Source organism: Vidua macroura, chromosome 4, assembly GCF_024509145.1.
Source record: "Vidua macroura isolate BioBank_ID:100142 chromosome 4, ASM2450914v1, whole genome shotgun sequence".
Lineage (NCBI taxonomy): Eukaryota > Metazoa > Chordata > Aves > Passeriformes > Viduidae > Vidua > Vidua macroura.
Genome location: NC_071574.1, coordinates 36,089,149 through 36,113,061, shown reverse-complemented (window position 1 = coordinate 36,113,061; position 23,913 = coordinate 36,089,149). Strand labels below are relative to the sequence as shown.

General features: G+C 38.1%; 1 protein-coding gene across 5 annotated transcripts in view; it reads right to left on the bottom strand.

Annotated features, from left to right (window-relative positions):
• Window positions 1–531: 531 nt before the first annotated feature.
• PALLD (palladin, cytoskeletal associated protein) overlaps window positions 532–23,913 on the bottom strand; it is a 190,734-nt gene continuing 167,352 nt past the window's right edge. For 4 of the 5 annotated variants that reach the window (XM_053974899.1, XM_053974900.1, XM_053974902.1 and 1 more), the window contains 10 exons: window positions 22,871–22,972; window positions 22,263–22,313; window positions 20,662–20,883; window positions 15,631–15,780; window positions 11,733–11,827; window positions 6,564–6,696; window positions 5,379–5,586; window positions 4,498–4,663; window positions 3,621–3,754; window positions 532–2,632 (listed from right to left, as the gene is read on the bottom strand). In XM_053974899.1, the coding sequence (XP_053830874.1) occupies window positions 2,460–2,632; window positions 3,621–3,754; window positions 4,498–4,663; window positions 5,379–5,586; window positions 6,564–6,696; window positions 11,733–11,827; window positions 15,631–15,780; window positions 20,662–20,883; window positions 22,263–22,313; window positions 22,871–22,972 (1,434 nt within the window). In that variant the 3' untranslated portion in view covers window positions 532–2,459. The remainder of the gene's footprint in view (window positions 2,633–3,620; window positions 3,755–4,497; window positions 4,664–5,378; window positions 5,587–6,563; window positions 6,697–11,732; window positions 11,828–15,630; window positions 15,781–20,661; window positions 20,884–22,262; window positions 22,314–22,870; window positions 22,973–23,913) is intronic. The other variant, XM_053974901.1, reaches the window with a different exon arrangement.

The window sequence follows — 23,913 nt, the reverse complement described above, 5'->3', positions numbered from 1 at the left end:
ACATAAGCCTGTTTGTAGTGATCACTGCTTGAAATGTAAACCCAAAAGAAAAAATGGATAATGTTGCATCTTTCCTGGCATCTTCACATTGAAAAAAGAAGAAACTCATTAATAGTCAGGATTTTTAAGTAAATCTGACTATTTTTTTAAAATTTTGATATTGTCTTGCTGTTAGGCTCTTAAATGAACTTACCAGTGCTTAGACCATGTCTTTTGCTTAGAATCAGTTGTAAGTGATGACATATTGCAAATTTACAAATACAAAACAGACCTGCATATTTTCTAGCCTATTAAAAAAAAAGTATCTTCCAGTTCTTCTATTTGGCAAAAGTTTCTCAGAATTTATGAGTAATGTTCCTCTGTTCTGTTCAAACAAGACTCCAGGTCACAAGCAGACTATTCTGATAAATTCTAATAGTTTTTAGATGCTGCATTTAGGCCTCATTTAATCTGTATTCATAATATTTAAAATTTCCATATCTTACACTTGAATGCTTGTACTTAAACAGTTATTACTCTTTACCAGAAGGAAAACTTTCTATTTGTGTAATATTTATTGATGCTAAACCCACATTATATCAGCACAACAGTCCAAAGTAATGATAATACATTTTTATAAATACAAATAAAAAGTGGCAAAATAATGCTAGTGGAGCTAAACAAAAATGTAAATTAGCATGTCACAGTTGAGGAAAATTTGGCAAAAGATATGACATACTTCTAGAATAAATTCAGATTATTCCCACCTGACAGACTGATGTTAATCTAGATTAACCATCCCCATTGCTAGTCATATCCTGCACCAGAATAGTACTACTTGTGTGCTAAAGTTTATTAGTCACTAAAAAACAAAACAAACTTTGTGTACTTACAAAGCAATACACGTATAGCAGTAATGCAATATATGGTGTACACAATTACAAAATTAAAAAAAAACAACAAACAAACCCCTAAGTACAAGACTTCTGAATAAATGAACTGAGATAAAAGATTTCAACACTTTTATTATAAATAATGAAAGATACCATATATGTGCTTCATATAAGGAATACAGTGTTTTCCTTTCCTAGCAAAGTATCGTAGCTCGTACCATCAAACACTCATTTTCCTTGTCAGGCCTAGTAATTTTTCTATCCATTCTCTCTCCCTCCCATTCAACTGAAATTCATTTGGTTCTAATTTAAAACTACCTAGTCGGGTGTGACTTAAGTAGGGCTCCACTTCCTAGTGGATTTGCCTTGCATTCTGTAAGTAGCCTTCAGGCTTTTCACCTATGGTGCATAGACTCTACCCCTCAAAAGAGTTGACATTTGCTTGCAGTCAGGAGAAGGAAAAAATAAAATCTACCAGAGACGTGTTATGTTAAGAAGAAAAAACAAAAAGCATATTGGATTTTTTTGCCTATCTTCATTTTCTACTTCCTCAGATTTGCAACCCTATCACCTGTGGTGTAGACTTGTCACTTAAATCCATATTGTAGTTTCAATCCATTTTTCACATACTATACATTTCTAAAATCCTCATACATATTACACAAGCTTTAAACAGTCAGGCATTCTATACATACACTCCCTAGTTTTCAGCTCACCTTAGAATTTCAGAATCTTGAATGGGAGTATTACAAGGTTACACACTGCTGTCCAGAAATCCAGAGTTTCAACCTTTTGCCCAGTCCCCCTCCCACCCCTTGCAGTAACTCACTGTAGTGGTTTATACTATCAGCATTTTTTCCCGTCTAGTTACCAATGTGTAATCTGGAGTAGATTGTTGCTATGTGTCAACTCTTCTTTGTTGTCCTGCAGAAGTAAAATTACTGCTGCTTAGACTGCCATTGCTATATGTTTGTAAATAAGCCTCCTCCAAGATGGCAAAAAGGAAAAACACAAATTAATTGAAAGTTAGGGTGTTGATGTCCGTACTAACAGCATTGAAAGAAAGATTTTTTTTTCATTGTTGAATAGAAAGCAGTTTGCAGAGATACAGCATTTGCTTACATTTCTTTTCCTTGTCCCTTCCTGTTTCATTCTTATAGTATTGCACTTGTTCATTGTAGCTGTCAGAATGTGTGTAGCCATTTTAGAACTGTTGATAACCCTTGAAGAAAGCATCTTGCACCATTAAGACTGTGTAGCATCTACTTACTGCTTACGAAGATATGTAGTGAAAAACCTTTCTCTCTGATGCATTTTGGCCTCTATGAAAAGGGTTATGAAGCAACATAGGTTAAGGAACTGGTGAATGTGATTTGTTGTGCAATGTGTACATTTCTATTAATAATCTATCTATTCTTCTAATTTGGTACAATGAATAAGGAATATATGGTTACTGTGTTTGTTGTTTATCTTTTGTACATGAAGGTGTCTGCCCTTGCATAAAGTGACATAGGAGTATCATTGGTCAAGGCAATGGCTTTCAGTGTTTCTGCTTTGAAAGTTAAATGATGGAAGCGGCAGTTGAATCTACAGATCATCGCTCTCTACCAGGCCAGGCTGCATCGTCAGGTGGACTGGGTTTGCTTCCGGCTGGAAAGCTGCTTTGATGTCTAGTCCTTGGTCACAGAGAGCAGCGTATCGGCTGGCTGAGGGCCGCACCTTCTTTGGCTTGGTCTGCTGAGGGGGTTGTTGCCACTGAGCTATAGATTAAAAAGGAAAGAAAAAGTGTTAGCTGTCCTTAGCAGTGCGCCTAAGTGTGCCAGATGCTCAATCAACCCTTTGTGAAGGAGATAGTAATTTCTGAGAAGCAGGAAACCATTATATCAAAGGTAAATTTGTTTCATTTCTTCACATTGTTGTTTTTTGGTTTTTTTTCCTCCGCATCTAGTTTCACCTTCCAAAGTGGTAAATAAATACAACAGTCTGTGTTACTTTTTGGCATTGTTTTCTACATTTCCTTGTGCCACTGAGAAGGGTGACAGCAAAGAGGTTGTTTCTGTGCACTCCTATTATAGTAACAGGCCTGTTCTAGGTTTAGTTGTTGCATATAAAAGGAAATTCTATCTGCTTGCCATTGCCACCCCTTGTATACTGAAGAATGCTGAGCCAAATCTCTTATTCACAATTCCCACTTCCAGCACCACCCCATAAACCATCCTTTATCAGTCTCTCCCCTTCCCCCTCCCAGTTAATTCTTGCTGTGAGAAGACTGGTAAGAGACACTTCTTTAAGAAAACATTCACTGTGTATGGGGCTGCTTTGGAACAAACTGAGTAATTAAGCAGAAAGCCATAAAAACATCTACTACGCTTTTGGTAGCTGTCACAGGTGTATTACAGACTAATGTACAAAAGAATACAAAACGTTAGGGAAGTGCCAGCAAAACAATAGTAATAATGATCCACAAAAATCATATGATCATGCCGTTATCTGTTGTTAATTAGCTATATTTAATGTACAAAGCAAAACCTGAAAGCATGCAAGCTTGTTTTGCTTTAGGTGTCTGAAAGATGGTGAAATATACTTTGACAGAGCATTTGTTGTCTTGAAGTGGATGTTTACTATTGAGGAGAAACTATAAACAAAAGAGAGAGAGACCAATGTAAACCATTCTGTGAACAACCCAAAACTTATAGAACTGTTGCATTTGGGGGGATTAATATGATCATGAAAATTGAAGCCACTTACTATAAACATCCAACCTGGCAGTGCAAGACACAATCCCAGCCTCATTCTTAGCTGAAACAGTGTACCAGCCAGCATCCTCCTTTGTAGCTCCCTGAATAAGCAGGCAAATGTAGCCGTAGTTATCCTGGTGCATGCTAATCAAAAGAAAAGTAGAAAATTACTATTTAATTCACAAACCAGTTTAAGCTATTTTAAAATGGCATTGTAAACTGACCCAATCTTAGTTACAGTTTGATTATAGTCTAACTTTAATTAAAATTTTAATTAAAATGGAACTTCCTCTGAACTTAGCAAGTAGAAAATAAAGCCTTGAGTATGCGTGACAATTTGTCAGTTTAATATCCTGTATTGAAAACTAAGAAGAAAAAACACATGAAGTAACTTTTCTTTCATGATTATGGATTAAGATATCTAGTAGCAGGAACACCAGATCTTAGCCAGACTTTTTGTGGAAAGGATAAAGAAACTCAAGGAAGATCTTAAAATATAAAATACTGAATCTTAGTTGCTTAATTGTACAGCAGAATTATGAATCAGAGTTTCTGCTGAAAAGCACAGAGTGTTCCTCTGGAACCTTGATTTTCACTAGCAAATTTCTGTAGTCTTGATTCAAGAAAATTAAAACTCGTTCTCCTCTTGCTTAGAGTGCAAATGTAGTTGTCTAATGATGGAAAACCAGTAACATTTTATTTCTGGTTCAGCCACTAGGCTGGCTGCAAGTTTGAGCAAATATAAATTATTACAATCACTAGTTAATATTTATGAGATGCCCTTTACAGAAAGTGTTCATGTGACCTTTAAGGTTTTTATTTTAGGTTTTACGGGATAAATCATCATTGAAGTTACATATGGGGAGGTAATTCTAAGTCAGTCTAACCTCACTCGGTCAGTGTTGTATGTGAGTGACTCATTCTCTTTCTTCCAAAATATCTGAGGAGATGGCTCCCCTGAGATTCGACACTCCAGTCGCACTGGGAATCCCTCAGTCACACCTGTGTTTTGTAGCTTCTCTATAAACACAGGTGCTTTTTGTACTTCCTTAGCTGTGAAAATAAAGATTGCAGTTATATTGACATTTGTCTATGAAAACATAGCCTTTCTTTCAGCAGTGTGCAAAAAACAATTCTGAAAGACCTAAGTGGCAGGAAACCTAAGTGTTGTCTTCATTAATCGTGACGTTCAGCCCTGGTTCCTCTAAAGAAAACAATCCCATAATTATTTTAATAGGGGAAAAAGTGAGTGCTAAAAAGCTGATTATTTCATAAAATAATTGAAACGTAGAGCATGACAACTAGATAAACTGGCTGCACTATGCTTGGTAAAAAGTGCTCCCCCATATTCCACAAAAGCATGGACTTTTAACTGAAGAAGGAACTGCTCTACCAGAAGTTTGCATTGGCTTTAGTCTGATGTGCTGTGAGACGCACAAGGCATTCCCACTGGCTGCCCAGGGGTAGACGTGGGTCTGCACAGATTGTCATTACAAAGAAGCATCCAGGGAAATAGTCTGGTTTGTGGCCTCAAGGCCAGCGGCTGACCCCCTTTTCTTAACTGTGTGCACAGACATTTAAATGCCAGACAACTTATGCCACAACGTAACATGAATAGCTCACCTATAAATATACCATACTTCTGTTACTGCCAGGTTTCCTTTTTTTACCCTCCACCCCTCAACGTGTCATTTGACATCATTCATGATGCCTTTTTTCATGCTATCCTGGCAGCACTCGGTCTGAAAGCTTAGCATGAAGATGTTACCTGCAACAGTGAGCTCCAGGCTGAATGAATTTTCACCAGCTCGATTGCTGGCAATGCATGTGTAGATTCCAGCATCTCTGGATGTGACTGGTTCTATGATCAAGGAGTGCACCCCGTTCTCACGCACCAACATTTTGTGAGAGCTGTCAGGGCGAATTGGTCTGCCATTAAGTTGCCAGCTTAAGTCTGGAGTTGGTAATCCACTAACCTTGAGTGTAAAAAGAACAGTGGGAAATTGTTTTAGCCACATGAAACACTAGAGGAGTCCTGACTTGTTTCTTCAGGGAAGTTTGGTTTGGTTTGCTACTGCAAGTGTACCAGAAGATTTAAAGATCTAATTCTGTCCTGATCGCACACTGAGTCAGTTGTAGTCATTTACTTAACTTTCTGGCCAACTCCCTAAATTCCATGATGTCTTATGGGTGCGACTGAAAAAAGATCAGTGTGTAGATAGGCTAGAAGCTAAATAATAATACATTGCAAAACAAAAGGCAGGGTGACACCTTTTGTCTTTTTTATTGTTTGCTCTTCAGGTGGAATGAGAAGATTCTTCTTTCTAGATTAACTTCTTATTGGAAAACTTGCAGACAAAAAGATGTTAGCTGACTAACTACTGACCTCTGAAGTTGCATTCCACTGAGGTATGCCCTAGTGACAGCACCATCTGCACTAATTAATGCTTGGTCTGTGTGGACAAGTCTTGCACTCTTGAAAGCTATGCCACTTGCTGTGGGGACTCCTTCAGAGCAAACAGCTTCTCACAAATAGGTCAGCATAAAGTAAACAGAAGTCACCCAAGCCTGAATTATTTCTGCTCAGCAGAGTCATAAATCAGGTTTATACTGTTTGAAACTTTTAACAGGGGTTCAAAACTCAAGTAGTAAAGACTTAAAATGTAGAAACACATTGTCTTTATAGTGTGTGCTGCTTCCCTCCACACCCCAGCGTAGCTGAATTCTATAAATCAGTTTACTGTGAGCTCTAAGATTTGCCTGAAGCACTTTCATTGGAGGGGAGGGAAACTTTTATTGTCCACTTACTCACCCATAAGCAATAAGATTAATTACCCTGCTAACAGGCACCGAAACTGCCAATAGGCAAAATTGCTTTGAAAAGAAACCAATGTGGTTTTTGAGTCAGCTGATGTTATCAAAAGGCTGCTGCTACCCTTTGCATGACACTTGCCTTGCAGTCCATCCTGCATAGTTTTCCTTCTTGAACAGTCAGGTCTCCAGGAGCCTGCAGAAAATGAGGCCGGAAGAATCGTTCCTGAATTGGTTCATTTTCATCACCACTGTCCCTTGATCGAGATCGTGGTCTTAAAATAACATGAAATAAAGGTAAATTATTTTTTTTCTCTGCTAAATCAGAACCATAATCACGTAGAAGACTGGTTTGAATTTTATACCATTTCTTTAACCTGTACCATAATCACCCCATATTTACACACATGCACTAGTAGCATTTGGCCCAGACTGCGTTAATTATGACACTGCGGTTATTTAATTACTTTCATTTAATTCCCATCTTGTGACAAACTATGACCTATAAAGCAATATTGCTACAGAATAATAGCTTGTAATATTAATTAATTTTATGAATGATAGTATTTTTGTTTAGTCTTTAAATCACTGAAATACAAATAAAACAAGTTGGCAATCCTTGACATGTAGCTTCAGTTCCCCATTTCTAGTGTCCTGTGTATTTAATCCCCTCACTGCTGCTGATTACATGGACATGTTCATTAATCATGGTTCCCTTTCAGCAAATAACAGCAGCTAAAAGCTAACTCATCTCAGTTGACAAGAGACCTTTCACATCAGACTTATCTTCTCTTGTTCTGCACTAGTGAAGACTGTACAGAAAATTCTGTGTATTGAATTGTTGTGGATATATTTATTCCTCATTTAACAGATTTTTTTTGTATGAGATACTCTTGAATATTTTCAATGCCACCAAACTGTGGAATTGAAACAATGAGAATTTCAATTGTGAGAAATAGGGCAAATAACTTTGTTTGCTAGTTTTTTGGTTTTTTTTTTTAATATAAAAGGTACCATAAACAGTTTGATGAATAATAAGAAGGAAAGAAAAATAACTCCTGTCCCCATACACAGTATCAATCACCTTAAGCTTCGAAGATATAATTTAATCCATTTTCAGCATTGGCTATTCTTCCCTTTTAATCTAATCCATCAAATCTTTTTTTAAGTGATTCCTCATTTAACTAGATTTTTGTTTCTATTGAAATTAGATTATTCCATTTGTGTGGTTTAGTAATCAAAGAATCTTGAAACAAAATTTTATGTCCATTTTTCTCCTTGCCTGATCAGTTCCAGTGGGCTCCATTCTGGAGCCAGCTGCTGCCTACAGTGACATCCTGTGTAAAGAAGAGGAGCTATTCAAATGTCCTCCAAAGACCTCATTTATCAATGACACATTACAGTGAAATTCTCTTCTTTGAATCCAACATCCTGTTAACTTTTGCCAGTGTTTCTGTTTTGGCTGCTGTTTGCAGTGTCCATGCTACAGTACAGGTGCCCATATGCATTTTCTACTGCCCAAGGTCATTTCTCCAAGTTGACATAATTCACAATAAAAAAGAGCCTAAAACCCTCAATGGTTACACTTGGAAAACAAGATGCTGTTCTACTGCATGGAAGACAAAACTCCAGCTGCACGCTCTGCTCCACTGAGGCTGTAGTTAATTAGAGTTGCTTGAATTTGATTTATTTCGCCCTGCTCTGTTGTTGCCCTTTTCTCTGCTATTGCTGTGTTTGGATTGGCCAGGCATCACCTGTGCTATGGTATTCTCTTATTAATAGCTCAATGTTGACTTTTTAATGATCATCACAGTTATCCGACAGCTATAACTAAAGGCAAATGGAGGGGCTGGGGGGGCTTGTGTAGATATCCAGTCAATACTGCTTAATAATGTAGGAGTGGATACTGAAATGGGAACACAGAGTGACATCCCTGCACACACTGAGAGCTCACATAACTCTTCAGGTGCCTAAATCCATGTCTGGAGCAGCTCATAGTTTTTGCCACTTGAACATGTCTAAAGCTACCTCAGTAGGTCCAACATTGTAGCTCATAAGCAGCTCTAGGCTTTAATTGGTGAGCTCCTGATAAGTTTTAGAGACATAGATGCCTTGTGCAGATAGATGGGATGGAAGATGGAGAGCAATAAGGAAAAAGTGTACTGAAATTGTTTGGTAATCAGTTCTGCAAGACCAACTAGAAATTAAGGTATCTAGTCAAGTGAGGTAAGTATCAAGTAAGGTATCTAGCACAGTGCAAGCAACTTGAGCAAAATCTGTTTCCGCATTATTGATAAGCATCCTGTTGGTAGGATGCCAACAAAGTATGAGTAACTGATGCTTTGTACCGTTCTGCAAAGCTGAGCCAAACAGGTGAACTGGCACCACAGAACTGTGAAAGTCAGCGTCTCACTGCTGCAGCTGCAGGAAAAGGCAGCACTGGTCAAAACTGGGAGGTGTGTATGGGGAGAATTTATGTCAAATAAAATGGAAAGCAAAGAAGTTAAGAATTTGTGAACACAGATGTTTTCTACCTCTTTGTTAAGTTTACCCTAAAATCACAGACTCTTTTTTAAGCCTTTGCCTTGAGAGGTGAAACTAGGGTCATTTCAATTCTAAAACATTTTATGGTTTTAAACAAATAATGAAATGAGTAGAGCCAAGTAGCTTCAGATGTCTAAGAATGACAAATTGCAAAAGACTAGAATAACTTGGGTTCATTGTGGGCTCTTCAGAGTTGCAATGCGGCCATCACATTGCAGAGATTAGTTTCAGCAGAACTGACATCATGTACTAAATGTGTCCAGGGGAGACTCCACAGGTTGGTACAATACAATGCACTGGGAATTTCATTGAGTAAGAAGATGAAAAAGACTTTATCACTGACCATATGGTAATGATCACTAATTTGGACTAAAGGAGATTAAGTTCAAATTAATCTCCTAATTGAAAGCAGGGTGATAGGAATGTTTAGTTTTTAAATCTTCTTTAAATCTCATGTATTTTATGATTTATTTTGGACTTTGGCTGCCATGCTTAGGTGACACAATGTTGAGCACCTTGTCATCTAAGGGATTGAGTCCAAGCTTTGTACACATCAGAAAATTCAAAAGTGGCCACCCAAATCAAGTGATACTAAGAAACTGATGTTTATCAGCTAAGCAAATTTCAGAAAAATACATTAAGAGTGAAATAAAACCCAGAGTTCCGCCAGAACACATTCTGTAAGAGATTAAATATATTTCAGGAAAAAGCCTGTCAACAGCGTAACAAGTCATAAAGTTCATTAAGCTAATAATTACACTTGTAATAAAAGAAGCAAACAAATGGTTTTGTTACTCTCAAGCAGAAAATCTTATAGAAATAATATTGTAGTGCCATAGGAATATTACTTATCAAAAGTCAATGGCAATAGATATGACAAATACCACAGTATATGGGGGAACAGTAACGTGGGATACTACATTAGAAAAGCCAGTGGCAGGAGTCTGTCTTAGGAAGGTTTTATGTTCTCCCATTTTATCAGTCTTGGGTGAACCCTCTGGTGGCCATAGTAACAACTGTCACTAAACAGAGATTCTGTGCTGAATGCTTACATGAACTGCTTTTCCAGAGCAATGATAATGGGATAAGCCCTTCACATGGTTATTTTACAGAAAATAAGAATCCTCAATAATTGCCCTGATTTTAATTTAACTGCTCTAAAGAAATCTCTTATTTCTAATTCATTACTCACTGGACACCCAATCCAAAGGAATAGTGGCTGTTTGAGTGCCTGTCTCCACTAGGAAATAAAATACCAGCCAGAAGTGGCCTTGGAATTTGAATTCATTTGGAGAGATTGAAAAGAGCCTCCTGTATTATTACCGGAGGGCTCTGTCCCTCACAAAAAGAGAGACACACACATTTTGTCCTTCAGGAAGCTGCAGGAGTGACAGCTGTTTGATGCTTTCACTCCCTACCTACCTTCCCATCGTCTTTGCTTTTAAAGGTCTTTCTCCTTTGTCACCCCGTGTGCACTGACTTATTCAGCTGAAACCTGTTTCTTCATGGCAGCTTTTCCCTTCAGAGGTTAACGTGGACTTTCCATTTTTACCAATTACCTGAAGGTGCTAAGCACATTAGTGACTGGAGAGGCTACACCAAGTGGTCCCAGCCTTTTCTCTGCTGTTCTCACAGTGCAGCCTGGCAGGATATTCCCCTCCAGAGGCACTCTGAGCTTTGGGCTTAACACAAGGTGACACACTGCAGATGGAGTTGGTGGCCATCTCAGAGAAACGCTGGAAAATGCTTTCAGGATTGCAGTTTGTTCCATGCAGGAATAAGACTGACAAGATCTTTTAACCAACCAGCCTCACTTCCTAATACTTCATAGCTACCAAAGGGGGGAAGAGAGCCTGTTTTACATGCAGCACTTCTACAGTATATACTAGTACATTATATACCAGTACTAACTGTTACAGAAATCCTTTCCTGGTTGTACCCTGACTGTGTAATTACATGTACTCTGTGTATTAGTTGGGCAATATTGAGATTCTATGGCTGTTGGAAGCATTAAGCAAAACACATGCCTTATTACAGCAGAATCCAGAAACCAGAGCCCTCACACTGCCTTGAAACAGCTCTGGTAACCAAAATCAACTTTTTTTTCTATCATCTAAAGCTGTCTAAGCAGAGCTAAACAGCCTCATAAATGCTTTGGGCAAAGAAAAAAAAAATATTTGAAGGGAAAATTCCCTTCTATGGTCCAAAAACATAACCCATAGCTTCATATGGGAATAACTGTAAACTCACCAAAGATAAGTTTAATACTTTATTTCTGACTCATAATTCCTTATAAGAACCTGAACTGAAATATTAAATACTGAAATTTAAAATATTTCTAATGTAAATCTGATAAACCTCTTTGGCATGCAGTTATTAAATGAACACTTAATAGAAGCTGCAGAAGATGGAGGTTCCTGTCAGAATCCTAATCACATGAAATATTTTTAAAAAGCCTAAGTGACAAGAGCCTTCCCAACAGCTGATAGTGTAATTTGAGGTACAGAGAACTAGTGAATACCACAGAGAAAGGAGGAGGAGACAGGGAAGTTTAAAGATATTTAAAAGTCATGTCATTTCAGAGGTTGCTTATACTTCTGAGTGTGCAAGTTCTGCAGCAATTTTCATACAGCAAAGGTCACATTTCTTCCTGAATGCCATGCTTTTAACTTACCTGCTTACCTCACATTCTTTACCTTACCATAGTTATTTTGCAAAATCCATATTATTAAAAGAAAGAAAAAAAAAAAAAAAAGGCATCAAATACCTTCTTATGTGAGGCTGACCTGAAGGTGACCAAGGACTGCGGCCTCTTTGATTTACAGCTTGAACCATCAGCCTGCCCGTGCAACTTACTCTGCCCTGTTAGGATGATAGAGAGAAGAAATATTAAAAGACTTAAAATATGTAATAATAAATGTTTAACCTGATCTGTTCTTTTTTCTTTTCCTACCCATTTTATCAGCTTCCAATCTAACGCAGAACAGACTGGAATGACTGTGACTATAATACATTCATGGTTTTTTTTTTTTATTAAAGACTGTTCATACCACTAGCAATCAAGTTCCAAGTTCTTATTGACTGTTACTGATGTGGGCAGGAGGTTTCCTCTGTGTGTGGCCAGTGGGCAGAATGACAAGTTCAATGTCCTGAAGATGGCCCATGGTGAGTGCTGGCAGTTAACAAGAGAGTTGCTACCTCCAAAGTGGATTGATCTACTTGATCTGCTGGGCCCAAAACTCAAAAAAAAAAAAAAACCCTCATTAACGTGAAAGCAAAAAGAATGTGACAGGTACTTAACAGGTCCTCTTCTGCAGGGTGAATCTGGTTTGAGGAATTGCACTGAAAGGCACAGCTGTGCTGATGGACACTGGTGATAATTCAGGTTATTTTCAATGAATGATAAATAAAACATGGCTCTGGTGTATTTGGCCCCCTTTTTTCTTTTACTTTGTGTTTTAGAAGACAGGTTCTCCACCACAAGTACTAGTCCTAACAGATTTGGGATGGGACTGCCCTGTTAGGGGTAAAAGCATCTGACGGTCCTAATAAATAACTGGGCTGGTATTAGTGAAGCAACATCCACATCAGCTTTGCAGTGTATTTCAGCTCTAAGCTGTGAGCTCCACACTCAGGTCTGCCAGCATAGAAGTGACAAATATTTTTACCAGAGTTCTTGCAGGGCTGCAAATAGCAGTTCTTTAAGAACTGTCCAAAGCCCATCAAAAAACAATTTCACCAGGCTCACAAGCAGCCTTCAAATAGCAACAACTTTTGGGTTCACTTAGAAATGAAGTCTGTGTCCCACTTCTATTCCCATGACCCATTTAGTCCACAAGTAAAATCCCTGCATTAAAATAAGCCATTGTGCAAGACCCACAGCAATTCCTTATGTAAAAGCTTTATTTTCCCCATTATGTTACAAGACCATTGAAGACATCTGGAACAAATGAATTTCTATTTTGGGTACCACTACATATTGGTATTTTTTGGCAGGTGATGAATACACATAGTTTGGGATCATTTCTGCATATCTCAGTACATGATGGTGTCACAAAGGGAAACACAAAGGGCAATAAGGAATTTGGATAGGGAAGATTAAGCAGGAAGCCGAAGATTTCGGAAAAGTCATAGGATGAAGAGGATGGAAGCAATGAGTGGGAAGTAATTCATGAGATGATGTTCTAGAAACTAAGGGAACTCCAGCCTGAGGACTGTGGGTGTGTAATGTAAAGAAGCAGAGGAAATGAGATAAAAAGAAAGAAGGTGAAAAATAACTCAGTGTGAGCCCATACAGTGCATAGAAAGAGCTCAGTTAAGGGATATAATCTCTAACTAAAGGCCTAAACCAGGCAAGGTTTTGTGTTTGTCTAGGCCCAGGGTCCATTTGCTCTGGATTAACTTCTATGGCAAATTTTACAGCAAACCCCAGTGGTGTGTCAGAACTTTAATTCCAGCTCACTGCACTTTATGCCGTGGGCAATGGGGCCTGCCCTGTTAACTACCATGGACAAACTCCAGGGTCTATCAACAAGGCATTCTACACACATAAATCCTATTATGTTAGCCCAGGTCATGAGGTGGCATGGACTGGCAGAGCTTTAATGAACTGAATCCTTTGCTTTAATGAAACCAATTTCTATCAGCTGAGAACGCATCTTTTGCTTTAGAGTTTGGTGATTCCAATAGCAATGACCAAACACAGCAACAGCCTAGCAAATATCTACCAGTCCATCAGAGTTCTGATGTGAGCTCCCTTATATTTGCGTACTTTGCATTCTTAGGGAAGGGTTGCCAAACTTGCTTAAGTTTGTGAGAGCTTTGAGATGTGGATGACTTTCCATTAGAATTGAGAAGACTTTGCCAAAATTATTTCCACTCAGGATGACTTAAAAGAATTGGAATTCAGATCTTTGAGTGTGAAAAGCTAGTACATTAACTCACAGCCCTTCTCTGCCTCCATTGTACTGTTAAATGCATAGTAAAAGCAAGCAAATAGTGGAAGAGATAAGTATGTTTGCTTGGGAATTACACTGTAAAAAGGAGAATGCTTCTGGTTCTTCTCCAAAGAGGGGAAAGAGGCATAAGCACAAGTATTTTATCATTTAACAAAGCTGCTTTTCCACCATGCTAATCCAGCTCATTTTAGTACATCCAAAAACCCACTAACAAAATAGTGCCATCAATGACCAGAACTGTTAACCTGGGTCACAGTTGTGTCATTGAATGAGCATTATCCAGAACAACAAATGCTCCAAAGTAGGCTGTAAATATTCAGGGACAGAGTACAGTGCCCAAACACAAAAGCAATTTGTTCATCAAGTTCTTTAAGACTTTGGATCACACAGTAACACTACACAGTGAAACTCTGTGCATGCGCTGAGACAACACTTAAAGGAAGATGAACAGGAACATTTCTTACCTTGAGCATGCATATATTTTTAAAGCTGTTGTGAAATGTCACTGTTTAAATGGTACCAAGTATTGTAACAATGTCATCTAGGTGTAAAAGCTCCCAGCTTGAACAATTCCATGGCTTTACGCTATTTCATTAATATTTCTTTTACTTATACATGTAGAAATAACAATTAAACCACCTATATTTAAGCGCTGCAGTTAACAGAATCTACCCAAAAGCTGCTCTCTGTGTGTTGCCTGTGTATACAACCCTTTATATTCAAAAGCCCTCTGCAGTATGAGCAGGACTGACAAGCTGAAGAGTGAGACAAAAATGGCAGCGTCATGCTGAGTAACCTAGCAACGTGCATAACAGAGCACAACACTCCCGCTTAGATTAAACTCTGTCTCAGTGATACAGTTTGTTATTCTACAGTGTGATTCTCCTTGCAGGCCTAGTCTTGGCAAGATATTTGGCACTACAGAAGAAAATAATTCATTACATCCCAAAAGTTATGTTACTGCTTTGGTTTCACACATGCAACTCTTTACCCGCAATTTGCTGTGGTGTAGGAAAAGTGGATTGAAAAAGCTGCTTCCATAGGATGAGTGACCTGTAAGTTTGGCTATGTCTAATGAACTAGTGGGTTTTTGCTGTGTACCTCAACCCTTGTATTAAATCTGCAAAGAAAAAATGGCATTGCTAAATCAGTAACACTCTTGTATTTCAGAAAAGCACTGTTTAAGATCAACACAGGACTGCTACATAAGAGTGCTAGATTTTTTTTTTTGCCTTAGAAACTTGCAATCGGCCTAATGTAAGCATGTTGAGGTGTGATATACTGCCACTCGTTTAAAAAAAATAGGCCTCAGTCAGTGAGTAGGGTGAACAAGAGAAAGTTACATCTCTGGACTGGGTTACTTCTGCTGGTAAACTGGGTCTTTTTCTCCCTTTATATATATGTGCTATCCGTGCTTAGTTAGAATACTGAGATATCAGCTGAAACAACTAGTGTAAGAGTAATTAAAAAATGATACCCCTCCCCCTAAAACCTCAAACCATAGGAAAAAAAAACTACTGTCAAATTGCTAATCTCTTGGAGATAGAAAGGTCCCACCCTACTGATGCAAGATGAAAACAGAAATCTAATTTACATACTTTACGGTGACTTCATCATTTAATTAAATCATGCATATGTGAGATGAGATAGTTTTCTGAAGATTTATGTCCAGAAGGATGTTTACTCTGGAGCCAAATCTTCATTTACCTGTGGGTTAGCAGCCATAATAGTGTAATTCCCATCATCATCCAGGGTGGAGGCTGCAGTATGCAGTGAGCAAGTTCCATCAGGTTCTCTTTGAATTCGGTAGTGATCACTTCGTTTAGAAATTTGCTTCCCATCTTTAAACCAATAAATCTGCAGGAAAAAAAAAAAAACAAAGCACAGCTGGTATGAGGTGGGTGCTCATTGCCATAATTTCTCATTTAATAGCACTAACGAAATTAACTGCTGAAAAAACTCTCTGATAAGTAGTAAAAGAAAACTACTAACTCCTCGTTCTATGAGTCACTTTCACTAACAGCTACAAGATTATCAGTGGTCCAAAGAGAAACTACAGCCTGAACGATTTCCAACAAAACATACAGGTGCATAAGGGCTGAGCATTTCAAGAACTGAAACTAAACGTCATTATAAAGAAGAGATTACTGATTTCAGAGATTACTAATTTTACATTTATTTTGCTTAAATCTGAAGAAGCTGCAGAAAAACCTTGAGAATGCTTTTGCGCTCTTTTCAAAAAATAAAAACATAAATAAAAAAACCCAAGATAATGATAGGCTTAATTAATTCAATGATGAATAAAATAGAAGCAATGATCTCACTGTTGAAACATCCGTTTTGTCTCATCCATAACGCTGACTGGACTGGATCAAAATGCCAGAGGGGATAGAGCTGCTCCTGCTGGCAGTGAGCAGCTCAGTGTGTGGAGGGGCCAGCTCAGTGTAATGACATGACTGAACCTACCAGTGTCACCCCCACCCCGGTGTGACAGGCCAGTTACACAAGTGAACAGCTTTGCAAAGTAATAGGAAATACTTCAAAGCAAAGCAGCGCATCGACATCCATTAATAACTGCATGCCAACACCAGCACAGTTCCAAGCTGCACAGAACAGTTACCTTGGCTATCAAACACAGGGCTTTTCCAGTACTTTTGATACATAATTTTATTCTCTGGCTGACCCAAGATGTACTTTTAGTGAGCCAAAAAAAATGATGTATGCAGGATAATATCTTACAGTAATCCATGAATTACACACCAAAAAAAAGTACTTTTAGTGCCTCAAACTTGAAGGGAAAAAAAAAATTGACCTAGCTTTCAGGTTTTTTTTTTTTTTAATATTATCATAATAAAGTAAAATCCCAAACTGCTATCTGCTGGAATCAAAAGTAAATGTTGTGTATGCATGAACACACACAAAGGAATATCTGAAAAATGTTATACTAGGAAGGTTGTACTCAGCTGCCCAAACCCATATTTAAGTAGAATATTATTTACTTGTCGTTTCTGAAATGTGTACTACACACAACATCAGTTGTGTTCAGCGTTTGAGATGTTTGTGCAGATTACCTACGCCACAGTTACTTGTGCAGATACCTACACCATTGGAGGCCAACTCATTCAAAGTACAACTGTATTTGTCCTGGTCCTGCTGGGACTATTTAGCATGAGGAAAACGCACACATTTTGCCCTGCCTCATTATTGAAGTGGGAATTTAGGTCTTAAGAGTGAGGAAAGGGTGCTGGCTCTCTAGTAAAAAATGAAGTGACAGAGCAATGTGCAATTTTATTCGTGATACAGCTTAATCTGCTGGGTTCTTCATATGTGCCAACATTTCAAAGCTTGACATTCACTCACTTGGGGCAAAGTTAAGGGTATACTTTTGAATTTCACAAAAAACAATGGAGGTTTTTTTTTGGTGAAAATCAATGGAAATTTTCCTTAAAAATTTATTATTGTGTATGATTTTTATATTAACAAGCATTATGCGTAAATTGAAATGATTTCATTTCCTCAGTAGCTGGTTATACTTGTTTCCCATTTTGTCTGTCAGCAGCCTTGCAGAGACTCTGTGGCCTGAACAAAAGATTTAGTCATCTTCTTGTCTGCTGACAGAGCACTTACTGGAGATGTAAGAGATATTTGATCACTTATATACACATGCTAATGGGTGTTAAAACAACATTGCTGCAAAAAATGAGTTTTAACTTGCATGCTTTACATGTGTCATAATGTTGCTTGGAAATCTACTGCATTAAGTAGTAACTATTTAATAGCAGTATACTTATCAGAAATATCAGGAGACATGCATGGAAATACACACAAATATTAACTGAACCAGCTAGCCAAACATCATGTATATGTTGTCCAAAACTTATATCAACTAAGTTTAAAAGCATTAGCATCCCATATGAGTAATAAATTCTTAATATTACCTTTATCTTACATGGAGTTAATAAGTAAAACAGTACCACTGCAGGAGACAATGGCCCTTGCAGTGAAGTATTTTCTTTCTAGGATAACTTTCAATAAATGTACCATTAAACTACGTAAGCACTGAACACTGCATCTGCATTGCTTTTATTTGCGCCAGATTTTCAGAAACCAGTGTGTAATGACTAGGAATACAATGGTATGCACACTACAAAGGGAGGGGGTTGATCTTGAGCAGCACAAGCATTTTTAATCACCAAGAATTATATTCAGCCATGTGAAGAGTGAGCAGTATGAGATTTATGTAACATTTATGTCTCAATTAAACTCTTGTATGGCATTGTCTTAATTCTGAGGAGAAATAATCCCTTAAAAGAAGTATTCCATAGTCCCTCCTGTAGCCCCACAGCTTTCTCATTTCAATGAGAAAATAGTTTTACATTACACCAAAGGTTATAACAAAGAGTAGGCTCAGATTTAAAAAGTCATACATATGAAGACAGAATTTGCACATCAGTATTCAATTTACATGGCATGTTCAGGGGAAAAAATAATCAAGCCAATAACTCCGCTTAGAAAAATCCCTTGTAATGAATGCCAGATTTTACAAACACTACGGTCCTTCCCAAAGCCATTCCTTGGCAGACCTGACAGAATACTTAGAAGGGAGGAGCTTCAAGTTAGTAAATGATTTCCAGCTTTTCATTTGCCAGAGTAAAAGATTTATTCACAAGCAACACTTCCAGCTTCAACAAATGACAGCAGAAGGGCAGCCCTCAGCCACTGAGCTTTTCAAAACTGCTGTCTTGGAATGCTCTGGCAGATGAGGGGGAGACACGGCCTTGGACATTTGTGAAGCCTGGCTAACAAGCAGCCGTACAACAGGACTGAGATTGGTTCCATCCCAAGCAACTTAACAAATTACACAAAGCATCTGCGAGTGAATGGAACAAAGGGCCAGAGTTCCAGGTGCAAGAGCAAATCACTTCTTAATGTGCAGGCTTTGACACTGCAGGAAAACAGAACATCGCAGTGAATCACAGGGCATTCACATCAGATGCTCCTCTGTAAGGGCATGCTTTAGGGGAAGTGCTAGGAATGCGGTTTCTTGGCCGTGCAATCCTTATCGCCCAGTGAGGGAAAGAAGACATCCCCTTTCATCTGTCTTAAATCAGACAGAGAAACTACACCTTAATTGGAAACTGTGGAAATTAGGGAATGGTGAAGTTGACTAAGGCTGACTCATAATAGGTCATCTAGCAAGTTAGTCATAAGCCTCAGGCAGAAAGAATATCTCTGCACACACTGCACTTCTGTCAGCAACAGACCCATTTGCATTCCACCCTTGTTCAGCACAACAGACTCTTACCTATGGTCATCTCAGAAGTAATCCTAGACGTGAAAAGTTTGGTTTCAGTCAGACTGGATTTATCTTCTGTGTGTGTGTGTGTATCTTCAGTTTGATACTTTGCAATGGTTCACATCATGCTGTGCTCTTGGAGCACAGAACTGGATTCCTTTCATATGAAACTAAGCCTAATGTGCTCTAAGAACTCATCTAGTGTGCATTCTGCCTCAGTCTGTGGGATGAGATTAGAGCTAGCCTGGAGTAAAACCTTCTGATGTGTGTAGGGATGGATATCTCATTCTAGAGATTTTCTTCCTCTGCTCTTCACTTCTTGCTGATGTAGATGTAGCCCTAGTTCTCTGTTGTTCTTCCTCTGCTACCTCATAAAGTCCTTTTTTTTTTTTTTTAAATTAACAGCTTGTACAGTATCATACAAATATATCATTTGGCATATAAAATCTGTTGCATTTCTCTCTATTTGAAATCCTAAGTACCCATAAAACTTACACTAGATGAGAGATTTGGTTGTGAGTGCTTCCATGAAGGTCTTATATATCAGACAGGGCATCATAGCTCTTATCTAAAAAGATAAGGGCTGCTGTCCATGAGAGGTCACAGTGAGAGCTGCGAGAACTTCACAGGGAAGACACTGGCTTTGGCAGGGGAGTTGAAGAAGCTGCTGCTGTTTGCCTGCTGCATAATCAGTCAGTTGATTGCCAAGCAATTTTTGAAATAGTTGTATGCAACCTATCCAAGGAGGGCGTTCTTCCAGACTACTGACATCATGCAGCTGGTACTTTTACATTTGCTACAAGGAAATGCTTCCCAAGCCCAACCCTCCCTCAGAAGCTCATCATTAAAACCTCACCATCATGTCTCATCTTGCTGTTGGGATATATGGGAGCTTATGGTATTTTATTACGCCGCCTTCTACATTCCAGTAAAATCCAGTCTTGTTAGTGTGTGTAGATGCTGAAGAATGAGAGATACCATGCTGGCTTCTGAACTAAAACCCACATATTTTGCATTAGCATGTTACCATGCCTGAAGTAATTACCCATGCTAGCAAGATGAGGTGGCTTTTGGGACTCCTATGCCACCTCATATGGGGCTTTCTAACACTGCACTGCATTCTGTGCCACAAGTGTACCCTGGAGGTAATTCTGAAAATGACAGAAGCTCTCCTTCCAGGTAAAATAATTGAGGAAAACTCTCAGGAGGGAGTAACTGAGAGCAGAAGCCTCATAGTAGCATTTTTTACTAGATTTTCACTGAATAACTCCAGTTATGCCAAAAGAGATTTGGCAGTTTATGCCAGATAGGCATCTTTCTTGTCAAGTGTGAATATCTCCTGTTCCTGTAAAATACAGCCCATAGAGTCCAGAGTCTGATGGTAAAGGACCAACATAGAACTCTTCAGAGGAATTCTAGAAATATTTACTGTCTTTTCTTACCTTTGGCTTTGGATTTCCTGCCACTTTGCATGTAAATGTGACTGGCATTCCCTCAAAGATTTTGTAGTGTTTCAGCTTTATCTCAAAATATGGTGACATACTGTTATCCATAGGTTCATCTCCATGTTGCACTTCGTCATCTGATTCTTCCACAGGAGATCTCTCCAGCCTGTATTCAATTTCACTAATCAGCCTTTGCTCAAAGCTGGAGACTTTATATTCCTGTCAAACAAGAGGTAGATATTAGTGCCCAGCTTCAAACATTGCTCAGGAAGATATGTTCTTAATGTTTGGATTTTTTTATTTTACCAATCTTTAACAAGCCATTAAGTTTTTACATATAAAAGGAAACTGTGTCTTCTTGAAGAAAAACACTATAATCCATGTCTCCAATAGCTTCTCTATGAAACAATCGAGACATCTGGTATGAGGCAAAAACTGTATTTCATGTTGTCTTAAGGTCTAATTTATAAGGGGAAGGAAACTCATTGGTTGCTTTCTTTCCATTAAAAAAAAATCCTATAAGAATAAAAGTATTCTGAGGCAGTTCATAAAGACAAAAGGAACACACTAATATTTCCTTGAGGGTACAGACAGATTTAGGGTGGGTTTTGTTTCCAGATGGCTAGAAGACCATATGGTTCACATCTGCTATTTGCATAGAACTCTACCAGAGGCTGAACCAGAAGGATAAAATTATTTTGTTTACAGTTGCCTGTAAAAATGAGGACAAAAATAAGAGAAAATTGCAACAGTGGCAGTCCATGATAGTTGTTTCCCTTTACTCCTGTTGCTATGATGCCCTTTGTGTGGGATCCTCCCTTAGAAACAAAATTTACCATAACCGTATTGAAGATATAGCAAGAAGATCAGAAAGGTTCATCAAGTGTAAAACACTCTGACTTGCTTGAATTTGTTATGATTTACTGATATACACTGTTATTTGCTTGCTTGAACTGTTACTTTGCAGAATTCCTGCTTGGAATCTCACTGATAACAGTGATGATGTCAGACTGTAAAATAGCTCAGAAGCAGGAAAAAAAAAATTAGTCAATGCTCTTCTCAGTCAGCAGCAATTCAGACACTCTTTCAAATTACCTATGGCCATTGTCTCTGACCCTTGCTATATTTAAGACAGAACATGCATTTCATACTAAGTATCTTTTCACATCCCCATCCTCTGTTGCTGCCTCTGGTCTGAGAATGACATGTTTCTGCCATCGGTTACAGAACTAATCATAACCCTCGATAATTGCAAAAAAATGGAAGAGCAGAGGAATACCTAGTAAACTGCAGATAGTTTTAAATTTTCCATGTTTCCTGAAGTGTACCATAAAACATGAAGTACAGTTAGTACCATATCAGTGTATGTTATTGTTACAGCACAAAGATAGTGGAGCACACAATGATTGCTGTTAAACTGTCTACACTCACACAGGCTTCTAGAACAACTTGAACATCCTCATAAATGGAGTGCAGCCCAATTCTCCACAGTTATTACTGCTAGGTGACCTCTTGTTATTAACCAAGAACAGCAGAATGGAAAGGGGAAAGAAAAAAAAAAACAGACAAAAAAGATAGAAAAAGGTGAAAATTATAACCTTTTGAATATCCATGGGACTCACTACAGAAGCACCAACAGAGCGAGCTTCCTGCAAGGGTAGAAAAAAAGATCAAGAGGCAGAAAGAAGACCAAGAGATATCCATGACAGTTCCTCAGTTTTTATCAGGAGAATGTACTTTGTGCAGCACCATAAGCAAATGAATGCTACATATTTCTGAATAGCAGCTCTGGCATCTGAACAATGGAGAGCGTGTACCTGGCCTTTCAAGCAGACTTTCTGTTGTGGTTTTGGTCTGCACCCAAAAAGCGCCTATTACACAAATAAAGAGAAGATGGTTTCAAGATAGTAGATGCATTTCTGCCTTGAGAGACTTAAAGGTCAGGACAGAACAGGATAAACAGAAGAGTTTAAAGCAGAAAGCAGACATTCGAGAAGTCTCAACCTTATGGAAAAACTGAGCAATAGACATGTGATCCTCCAGTTTATTTCACTAATAGATAACATCTGACTTCTGTAATCAATAACCATCCTATCTTATGTATATTTATTGTCTTATGTAGGACTTTATTTTAATGACAGTCATAGTCTGTAAAAAAGAAAAACTGAGAGGCATTTTTTCCTGTGAAATTGTAGTTATGTGGTACCTGTATAGCAGGATCTTCTTCTGGTTCCTGTATATTGAAGACAGTTGCAGCGCTGTCTGCTCCCAGCAATCGACGAGCCATTTTTTCCTCATATGTTAATCTCTGAACAAAAAATAAAAAGGATATGAGCAGGCAGGCAAAAGAAAGAAACTATATTATTTCTCCAACTGCAGAGCAGTACACAGTAAGCAATGCTTAAAGTAATGTTGATAAAAGAGAGCAGCAATGTTTCTAACAGAAATTTTCTACCACAGTTTATAATGCATTTTTTTAGTATTACAAGTGGCTCTTTTGACTTAAGCAACCCTTGCACTGACTGCCATTTGTTTCCATCATCGTGCCAGGAACTTGGGTGGGAATGAGCAATAGGAACTGCTTAAATCATGGCCATCAGAAGAGGGCATAGCAAATCACTCCAAATCTTATCCAAGTCATTCTGCTCAGTTTTTACATTAGAACCACTAGGCAAAAACCACTGCCTAAAATAAAGAGATTCTACTCTAATTGAATATTTTGTCCAAAATACAGAGAAATGTATTCTTCAAGATTTTAAAATTTCTTTTTACTCTTTCAGAAATTCAGAAGACAGCTTACAAAAGACAATTTACACTAAGAAGAGAAAACAAGTTAAAGGAAAATCTTAATGCATAAATCAATTATTTCATTATTAGTTTTCTTCCTGCATTTACAAATGCATTTCAGACATTTTCTTACAAATCAACATTGCAAAAAAAATGCAAGTTTGTGGAAGACAAACTCATTTCATGGTGAAACACCTCATTTAAAGAGAAAAATGAAAAACTAATGAAGAATGGAAATCATAAACATTACATCTACTGCATGCTTGCTTTTTAAAAAAAACCTAATTGAACTTATTTTTGTCTTAATGTCATATTGCAGCTAAACCAGCCAGCTAAACTCATGACAACTAGGTAGCAGTGTTGTCTCGTTAACAAGCATCTAAGAAAATAATGAATTTTTCTTCACTTCTATTTCTTCTGCAGTCACTCCAAGTGGCCACTGCCATGATTACACATACAGAA